The sequence below is a fragment of the Castanea sativa genome, chromosome 7 (genome assembly GCF_040712315.1).
Source record: "Castanea sativa cultivar Marrone di Chiusa Pesio chromosome 7, ASM4071231v1".
NCBI lineage: Eukaryota > Viridiplantae > Streptophyta > Magnoliopsida > Fagales > Fagaceae > Castanea > Castanea sativa.
Genome location: NC_134019.1, coordinates 45,291,190 through 45,302,342, shown reverse-complemented (window position 1 = coordinate 45,302,342; position 11,153 = coordinate 45,291,190). Strand labels below are relative to the sequence as shown.

The window sequence follows — 11,153 nt, the reverse complement described above, 5'->3', positions numbered from 1 at the left end:
ATATTTTCAATATAGCTTTTGAACTCAGAGCAGAGGAAGGTAGCCATGGGAGAAGTGTTAGAATTAACAAGTAGTCAAGTCATGCCACTCGCAACTTCACCTTCAGATACCAATACTGAAGCAGAGGCAATGCAAACGATAACCATTATAGATGGTGATCCCTCAAAAGATATTACTTCATCTACAAGCTTGCAAGGTTACCAGCACAATCCACAGGAAGCTTGGCTTCCCATCACTGAGTCCAGGAATGGCAACACCTATTTCGCGACGTTTCATTTAATTTGCTCAGGACTTGGATGGCAAGCTCTTTCGCTTCCTATTGCATTTGCCTCACTTGGATGGTAAGCTATCTTTTTCCAGTGATTTATTGATTTGTAGTCAATGTTGCTCAACTATTGTGAAGAGGATGAGTTGTGAAATGAGTGACATACAGTGTGAGTTTGATGACTGAGTCAAGGTCTAACAGACTCAGTCATGAATGTGCGTGTTTGAGTTGTCAATCCATGCTTGAAAAAGAATCACACTTCATGAATATATGATGTTTGATATATTGTATGTACTTTTAGTTACTGAATTTCATCTAACCAAGCCATAAAATAAAATTGTCATTTTGTCTAATAATTTTATTAATTATGTATATTTTTATGATAAAAAAATGTGTTTATTTTTAAATGTATCTAGGCTTATTCATGGGTTACAAGTTAGTATGATAATAATAATATGCATAATTTTAAAAATTGACATAGTAAAAAACCAATTTTGCTCCCGGTTTTTAGTTTTTACTAGTTTGGGGAGTTTTATCAAACCAGATTGTTGCCCAATTCCCAGTTGGACCTGTTGATTCGCTTTAGTTTTTAAAAATATGATAATATGTTTGGGAAGAAGCTTAAAAAATTAAAGCTTCACTTGTATGTGTAATATAATATAAAGTGAAGTTCATTAACAGCATATATTGCTCACATTTATAAACAATTTATCAACAAGATCTTGCAAACTTATTGTAGAGTAATGTCACTTCCTTCAATCGAGAATAATAATAAGTTTTTGGGTTATGTTAAAGGATGCCCTTAGTACAATTGTTAATAAACTATTTTAAAAAAGTTTTGACACTACTTTCATGGAAAATATGAAAAACCATATAAAAATTACTTACTTTATCATTTTCTTATAAAATATTTTAAAAATAATTCCTAAACCAATACCTTTAGGGCATTCATTAACTTTTCCCAAATGATTTCCTTGTGAATTTAATTAATAGAATATAATATTATTTGAACCATTTGGGAATTTATCTCTCCCAAATATTTGGTAAAAATGGCCTACCATAACATTTTCCAAATTTCATAAAAATAAGAGTTTTGTGCACTTGTTATTATTGTTTACAATAAAATTTAAAATTTTGAATTAAAATCAATTATGTGATTGTATTTGATCAATTTTTTTTTGGCTAATAATTGTATTTGATCAAATATGTGATTGTATTTGATCAATTGAACATAAATAATACTATCTTTTTAATAATGATTATGTGATGGAATCTAATGTTTGTCCTTATATGAGAAGAAAGAACATCAATTCCGAACTATCTAATAATTATTTCAGGAACATGATATTTTGTCCCCTTTCTTTGTCTCTTTTCTCTCGTTGAATTAACAGTAACACCTATTCCAAAGATGTTAAATCATGGACACACAAGTTCACATCCAACAATGGTTTTACTTTCGGAAAATCTTATGGAATCCATACCAAGTAACAGAAAACTTTAAAGTTTGTTGTTCTTATTTGCATTTGTTGAACCAAATGCATTCTTTAAAACCGTCACTTCTATTCAAGTAGCTGTGGTCCATGCTATTGCTAAATAGGGTTGCTCTCTTTCTTTGGCTACAAAGAAACCATCCTATTGCTGCTTGCAATAAGTTCCAAATGTAGCAGCCTGAGGAAAAGTCCTATCATCAGATTTAACTTCATGAGTTTGAGTAATAACTAATGATATAAACACAATAATTAAGTAGAGAAACTTTTACTCTTTCCCAGTTATTGGGCATATCACATATATCGTTATTTTTACCCACTAGTAACTATTTGTCACTTCAACCGTTGTGAAATATTTTATGTCCAATTAATATCTTATTGTAATTATTTCATTGGTTGTAGGACATGGGGTATCATATGTTTGTCACTAGCATTTGTGTGGCAACTCTATACCATATTTATTCTTGTTCGACTACATGAAGCAAACCCTGGAATTCGCTACAGCAGATACATGCAACTTGCAATAGCTTCTTTTGGTTAGTGTAAAACCCCCTATTATTATTCTGGACAAGGTTTTCCTCCAAATTAGTTTGGGGGAATTTTTCATCAACTCACAATTTGGTGATTTATAAGTCTATATGTGTGTATTATTTAAGCAAGTCACACGACTCATTAAAAATGTTATGTGACTATTAGTACACATAGATAGTTTGTTTAACAGCCACGAAGTGGGTTGGAGGAAATTTCATGTAAACCAGTTTGTGTATAAACTTTTTATTATTATTATCTTTATATATTAAAAGGATTCAGAAAGTTAGCTATGACTTTAAAAATGTCAAAAATATCCCTAATCTAATTAGATAATTCTTATTCTTATAAAATAAAAAATAGAATTAAAATTTTAATTCAACGAAATTAAAAAAAACTACCTGATGAACTTTTTTTTCCTAATAATTAACACGCATTCTATTTAAATATATCTCACGTATGTTTAATACATTTTTCCCCTAAAAACTAGCACACACTAAACCTAGCTGTTTACTTATTTTTAAATCCTAAATTTTAGTTTTTTAAAAATTCATTCTTGTGTAACCTTACTAATAAAAGATAAATTCAACTTAAAAAATTACATTAAACTCAAAATAATAAAAAAAGAGCTTCATCAAACATGCATAGTGCGTGTGATGTGGCTAGTTGTATATTGATATATATGTTACACTTCAACTTGAGAAGTCATGAACCCATAACTTTATGTCTCCACCCTTCACTCAGCACTTATAAGGAAAGTGGGTGTCAATTAAGTTAAAGTCCATTAGCATGCAAATATGAAGAAAAACACACGCAACCGCAATAAGTTTTGTGTTAAACCTAATAAATTGTTGAAAAGTTATCTTTCTGTTTAAAAAGAAATGTATACATTTAACGTACAAGCCCCATTTTTCTCATTTCTTTAACTTGTGGGCTGTTAATTTTTTTATATCAATAAGTAATACAACATTTTTAACAAGTATCTTGATTATACACACACACACATATATATATATATATATATATAGAGAGAGAGAGAGAGAGAGAGAGAGAGAGAGAGAGTAAAACCCATAGAAAAAGATATTTCACAGTTTACTACTTTAACAAGTGAGACAAATTTAAATTGTATTCCCAAGTTAACATTCAATTGCATTTGTTCTAATAATGCATTACAAAGGTCTCACAACTTACTAAATAAAAAGACGTGTGGCAAATACAAATTTTATTCCTCATTTAACGTCCAATAAAATTTGTTCAAATGACAAAGATCTTACCCATGATGCATAGGAGGGTGATAATGTGTTATTATATACAATACCAAAGCCTTAGTCCCAAACTTTTGGGGTTACCTATGAATCCTCAACAAATTAGTTAAGATCAATTATATGTATTTTATTTCCCAATTCTATTATATCTAAAGTCATAACATGTTACCATATGCAGGTCCAAAACTAGGGAACTGGTTTGCTCTATTCCCTGTAATATACAATTCTGGAGGTGCTTGTATCCTTTTAATTATCACTAGAGGTGGCACCCTAGATATCTCATTCAAAACCATATGTGATGGTGATGCCACGTGTCATGCCAAATCATTGACAGGTATAGAGTGGTACTTGGTGTTCGCATGCGTAGCATTACTTATAGCCCAACTACCCAACCTCAACTCTGTAGCATGGGTGTCTCTAATTGGGGCTACCACAGCTATTCTATATTCTACTTTGATTTGGGTTCTCTCAATTACCAAAGATAGGCCCATAGGCATATCCTACGGTCAATCTGATGAAGTGAAATCTAACATGGAAAAATTCAGTGATGTGTTGAATGCGCTTGGGATCATTGCCCTTGCATTCAAAGGACATAATGTTATCCTCGAGATACAGGTTTGAATCCCCAACACACTTTTTGCATTTTCCTTTTCAAGTTCCAATGATAGTTCGGTGGTTATTATCTTAGTGATTCAAACTCCACCTCTTCCTCTCTCAATATTCAATAATAAAAAATATCCTTTTCCTTTTCGAAAGGTTTAGAATTACACTTTTTCTTTTGGTTTTTGGGTAAACATAGGTTTATGAATACATTATTTGCATAGAATTTCTTAACGTGTCAAATTGGTAATTTGCAATTAGTGTGTGAAATAATTTGTTACACGTGAGTCTATTTGAAAATGTTGTCAGACAAATTGAAATTTTCCGTAAAAAAATGTGTGTTATACCATAGCTCTTTGCTTTTGGGGTAAGATATGCTTCAACAGTTGCTTGCTAGTTAAGTCAAGGTTTGTGCCTTCGCCCAATTTTAGCATACAACATGAGAATATCCAACTATGTAAGAAAGCTCAACCTAGCCCAGCCTAAACTAGTGACCCTTCTAGATCTAATAGATGTTAAAAATCTAAAATATGAAACTCTATTTAAGGATATGTACTCATGCAACAATTTTTAAAAGTTGAATACTCACGCAACACTTCAATCTTAAAGGTTGGCAAAAATGTCTCAAATATTTTGCATTTACATACAAACTAATAAAATATCACCAGCCCTTCCCCAGCGGTGGTACCTCACTACCACTCCCTTGCAAGAGAAGAATTCTTTAGTTGGGGAAGATAAATTTTAAATGAAGTGGTAGTCTGTATATCTTCATTATTAAGTTCATTGGGTTAACTCCTCTACAATCTTCCCACTCACATAAGATTGACCCTCTAAGTATCAACAATTATCTCATACATTCAATACATACATACTTCCTTTTACAATGTGGGGGTTCCATTGTGTGTGTGTGTGTGTATACACCATTTCACTAGAAATCTACCATTCAAGTGAAAAGAGAAAAGAGTCCACCCTATGGACAAAATAATTTCTCCTAAAATAAGAGAGCTTACCTTCTAAGTAACTTAAGGTTATGCTATCATTTTGATTAGAAAAATAAAAAGTAATGCACTATTATAAAAACAAACCAAGTAATGCTTTAAAAGAATAGATACATTTGTCATCTCGATTTGAATGTAATTTTAAGTTAAAATGTCTTTAATTTTGCAGGGAACATTGCCTTCAAGTCCAAAACAAACATCCTATAAGTCAATGTGCAGAGGGGTGACAATATCATACATAGTAATCGCTATATGCCAATATCCCCTTGCAATAGCTGGATTTTGGGCTTATGGAAACAAGGTAAGCATATCTTCTTTTGTTGAACTTATAGAGATTTGTTATATACTTACTTAAGAAGAGATTTATTTTATATCATCATGATTTTTTCATCAATCAAATAAGTTCCTGTTTGAGATGGTGGTTTAAAAATGCACTTTTATAATATAGTTTTTTAAAATCTCACTTTTTATTAGGTATAGATATTTGGTTTCTCGAACAATCTATTAAGGAAAAGAAAAAAAAATCAAGATACAAAAATCCCACTTGGATTTGGGTCAGTTGTAATAAACATGTTTCGTGTACTATCAATTCAAAATTTTAAAGGCTGATTCCCTGATCTTATTGCCCTTTCTTATCTTATCGCTCCTTCCACGATGGTCTTTTCTTTGATGTCAAGTTGAGGTTAAGGGTTTAAAAATTTTTAATATTGTTTTGCAACTTGCAAGCAGAGGTATTGTTGAGAATTTATGGAGGAAATTTCAAATTTGAATGATTTTGTGAATTTACGAATTGATAGTTTGGTTTGTTTTGGATAGAGGGCATGAATTTGAAAATTGATGATTTTGTTCCTTGTAAAAAGCATGAATTTAGGGGATTGTTTCTGTACTAATTTTGATTCTTCGTCTACTGTGTCGCATGAAATTGGGCATTGATCTTATAATAATAGGTATGAAGTTTGCATCTTATTGACAATTCAATTTTTTATAGCAAAAAATAGTTTTATATAATTTCTAATAATTGTTTTTTTTAAAGATGTCATTGTTTTAAATGATTTTTTATTATTATAATAAATGCGGTCACATACAAGGCACATGATTACAATTCGTCAATTTGGATACTTGTAAGATCTCAAAGGACTAAGAATTTAAATTGATAGTACAAAAAAATGAAAAATATGTTTGTAAGCAAACAAAACTTTTAGAGATATTTTTTGCATTTTGCCTAAAAATAAATTGTATCAAACAAACGCATCTACAATATATAAAATCTTATTATCATAAGATATTTCTATTTGTGAAATGGATCTTATTAGATATTACAAATAGGTTTGAACACGATTAGACTAAAAAAAAATATTTGAACCTTGAAATGGACTCTTTCAATTTCTGATGAAACAGAGAATTATGTTTTTTCATAAATAGGGAAGGGGAAAATGAAAGACTTTCTAGGCACTTGTATGTACTTAAAAAAGTTTATATCAATGTTCTCTATATCAAAAAATGTTAGAGAAAAGCACGATTTTGACTCTTCTAATTTTCCCTGATATGAAATTTGGCTTCATAAATTCTTTTTTCTTTTTCTTTTTAAATTATTTTTTATTTTTCTATGTATTTATGAATGACAGGTACCGTATAGTGGAGGACAAGGATTGTTGACTTTATTTTCACAAATCCACAGACCAAACAGTTCGAAGTTAATGATGCCCTCAATTTACCTACTAGTATTGGTGAACTGTTTATGTACATTCCAAGTTTATGCCATGGTTGTTTTTGACAACTTGGAAGTTAGATACACAAGCAAGAAAAATCAGCCATGCCCAAGGTGGGTTCGCACATTCCTTCGCATTTTCTATGGAGGATTGGCTTTCTTTCTTTCTGTGACTTTTCCATTTTTGCGAAGACTAGCACCTTTAGTTGGAGGTGCTACACTACCTTTAACTTTTGCTTATCCATGTTTCATGTGGATTGCAATGAAGAAACCTCGACGAAATGGTTTGGTTTGGTTTATAAACATGGGGTTAGGTTGCTTTGGCGTTGTCTTGACTATTCTAATAGTTATTGCAGCGACTTGGACCTTAGCCGACAATAGACTAGAAGTCAACTTCTACAAGCCTTAATGATAGATACATTAGTAAGAAATTAAACCAATAACCATTTTGAATGTATATATGGCCTCAGGGAATTACTTATTTGATTGGCTGTCTTGTGTTAATTATTCTTTATAAAGGTATATGCAAGATAAGTTGTAATATATTATGTTGAAAATGGAGAGAGTACCATTTGTATAAGATGATAAGCAAAAGGTCAATAAGTTTGTTTAAGGGGTTTAACTCCTTTTTATTCAAGTCTGACAAACTGTTATAATACTTTTTGAATGTTAAAATTAATTATAGTAACTCTCCAAATCTGTCTTTTGAAGGGCTATGACCCACTTGACCCATGTTCATTTTGTAACTACTTTCCACCATTTTCATTGAAATTCATAAGGATTCTCTCAAGATTACTACTTAAAGAATTCTTAGCTTAATTGTATCCTGGGAACAATTTGTAGTAAGCTTTTAGCATATTTTGTGTGTGGACAAATATTGTTTAAGGATAGCAAAGTGTTCGTACCTCTAAGCTATTTTTTATCCAACTATTATTGTTATTCCTTCATTGAATTACATACATATTCCCAACATTAACATGAAGAAAGGTTAAAAATACAATCTTGCATTAAGGAGTCTTTCACAAAGTTGTCAATACTATATTAGAGGCCATTTCAGCTGGGATAAGAGAAGGAAATATTTTGGTATGGAAATATTTTAATTCCCTCTACTAATCTTTTTTTTCTTCTTCTACTTGTTTTTTATTCGCTCAATTTGGATATTGGATAAACTTGCTTTTTACTAGTGCATGCTCACACATACTCAAAACTTGGACATATATATATATATATATATATATATATATATATATTTCTTTCTTTTTAAGAGAGTGAGAGTTTCAACCTATGGTGTCCGCTCTTGATAATAGCTCTTTATCATCAGACTAAGACACCAATCAGTTTTTGGTGTAGGCAGGAATTGAACCCTAAATCTCTTATTCAACCATCAGAGACTTTACTAGTTGAGTTGGCTGGAACCCACACACACACACACACACACACATATATATATATATTAGTGGATTGAAGTATACTCACACACTCATGGTTGTCAAAATCTCAATATGGATCCTACGATCCTACGATTTCACGATCTCACATACTCTAAACGATTCGGATCTTTCAATGATTTTTGTGATCGTTTAGAATCTGTAGTATCGTATGATTCTGACAATCCCAAATGACTTTGGTTTTTTGTAATCTTCTTTAACTTGACAGAAGGCTCAGTTGGACCTAAATGAAAAATAAAATCTCAATAGATCAAGTTTTTATACTCTAATGTAGAGAGAGTGTCAGTTAGATCCAAATAAAAAAAAAATCCCAATAATGTCACATTTTGAGGTTTTTAGTCTCTTTAAATGATGCTTACAAATAGATGTAGTGATATATGATAATTATATCAATGAATGTATAATTTATGTGATTCTTTAACATACTAATGTGTATTTTTTTTTTCAAATAATGTAAGATTTTACGATCTACAATCTAATCCTACAATCTACGATCCCACCTACCTCCCATGATTTTACGTAGGATTCCAACGCGGAAAAGAATGAAAACAACTAAAAATACAGTAACGTCCCACATTTATATCACTATGATGATATCACTCTTGATGTGTAAACTAAGTCATATACCCTTCATGCAGTCTTATTCATGTGGCCTATTGGGGACCTTTTATAGATGGCAACTACTAACTAAGATTTTTTTTTTTTGGGGTAGGAGGCAACTAAGGGTCTATTTAGATACCGCTTATTACTAAAAATTGAAAATACTGTAGCAAAATAATTTTTAAATATGTAAATAATGTCGTAGGACCTAGTTTAGAAGTCATATTTGCTGAAAGAGGCACTTATGGGTCCCGTGAATAGTGCATGGAACCCATCCAAGGAAACGCAGACGCGGATAGTAACGCAAACGCGTTGCTATCCAAACCCAGCCTAACCATTACTGTATATGAAAAAGAAAAGTCATGTGGTGGAGACCAAAAAAAAAAAAAAAAAGCTACTTATAAGGTCTGTTTGGATACCACTTATTGCTGAAAACTGAAAATAATGTAGTAAGATAATTTTTAAATGTATAAATAGTGCAGTAAGACCCATTTTTAATGAAGTTTTGCTGAAAAAAGAGGTTTGTGAGGCTCGTGAACAATGCACTGGACCCACGCGCAAAACGTTGGACGCTTGCCATTATCCAAACGTTCACATAAAGGTGATAGTGTCGGTACATGAATAGTTGAGGAGTTTTATCAAATTGGATTGGCACTCGGTTCTCGATTCGACCTATCAATTCAGTTTAGTTTTTAAAAATATGATAATATGTTTGGGAAGAAGCTTAAAAAATTAAATCTTCACTTATGTGTGTAATATAATATAAAGTGAACTTCTTTAATCTCAAACTTAATGATAAGATAGATAAAGTTTTTGAATTTTAACTAATAAATTTGGTCGTATATATAAATTATCTAGTTCATAGTAAAAATTTATGCATATGGTGTGTTTTAACTATCAAATTATCACACACACACACATGATTTAATTACCATATAAAAATTTTACCTATAAATTTTTTTTACCATATATATTAAGAAATGTTAATAACAATTTTATTGTCGTGCGAGGAGGAAATAAGTTAATTAACTACTTGCTGAATTGATTTAAATAATATATGAACTAGGCTGAAAAGGATTAACAATATTATTAGAGGGGGTACTGTATTATATATATAAAATATTTTTTTTAAAAAAAATTGGGAGGGTATTACCCCAAGTCCGTAAATATCTACATTCATGTCTATGCATGCTTTCTGTAGAGTCTAAAGAATCAAAGGGGTCCTTAATTTTAACTAGTTAATGGTGTTTTGGATTTGTGGGAACTTCGTGTTCCATGAGATTTCATAGTTGGGCATGAAATACATATATTGCTTACTTATCAACTACATATATTGCTTTCCTCAAAAAAAAAAAATCATATATTGCTTTCATTTATAAACATTTATTAGAATACTAATAAGTTTTGGGTCATGTTAATGGGTGTCCTTAGAAAAGTTATTAATAAACCATTTTAAGAAAGTTTTGACATAACTTTTATGGAAAATATAAAAAACTATAAAAAAATAATTGTTTAATATTTTCTCATAAAATTTAAAAAAAAAAATTTTTAAACCAATGCTCTTAGAGCTTCCATTAACTTTTCCTTAAATAGTATTTATGTGAATTTAATTAATAGAACATAATATTATTTGAAGCGTTCCCGGAATTTGATCTCTCCAAAAGGGGTTAAGAAGGCCTACCATAACATTTTTCAAATTTCATAATAGTAAGAGTTTTGAGTGCATGCTTAGTATTATTGTATACAATAAAGTTTAAAAGTTTGAATTAAATTTATTTATATGATTGTATTTGATCAGTAGAACATAAATAATATTATCTTTTTTTTATAATAATTATATACGTGATTGAATCTAACTCTTGTCCTTATATGGGAAGAAAGAACATCACTTTTGAACTATTGAATAATTATTTCAGTAACATGATATTTTGTCACCTCTCTTTGTCTCTATTCTCTTGTTGAATTAAAAATAACACCCCGCCCAAAAGATGTCAAATCATGGACACACAAGTTCACATCCAACATCGATTTAATTTAGGAAAATCTTATGGAATTCATATCAAGTGACAGAAAACTTTAAAGTTTAGGGGCTGTTTGGATTTCTATGTTCCCATCACTCATTACTTAATTTCTTTCACTCATCACTCAAAAATAGTGGATCCCACGAAGCATTAGCTTGTTTGGATGTGTTTTCAGATTTTGTTTTCATCACTCAATTTTCACCAAAGTGAGTAATACGTTATAGAAATTAGAA

General features: G+C 30.7%; 1 protein-coding gene across 1 annotated transcript; it reads left to right on the top strand.

Moving 5' to 3' along the window:
- Positions 1 to 7,441, top strand: LOC142644651 (lysine histidine transporter-like 8). The gene is made up of 5 exons (XM_075819229.1): positions 1 to 341; positions 2,155 to 2,288; positions 3,724 to 4,160; positions 5,313 to 5,444; positions 6,769 to 7,441. Exons 1-5 carry the CDS (start codon positions 46 to 48, stop codon positions 7,258 to 7,260), a joined length of 1,491 nt encoding a protein of 496 aa, XP_075675344.1. The 5' UTR covers positions 1 to 45; the 3' UTR covers positions 7,261 to 7,441.
- The last annotated feature ends 3,712 nt before the right edge of the window (positions 7,442 to 11,153 follow it).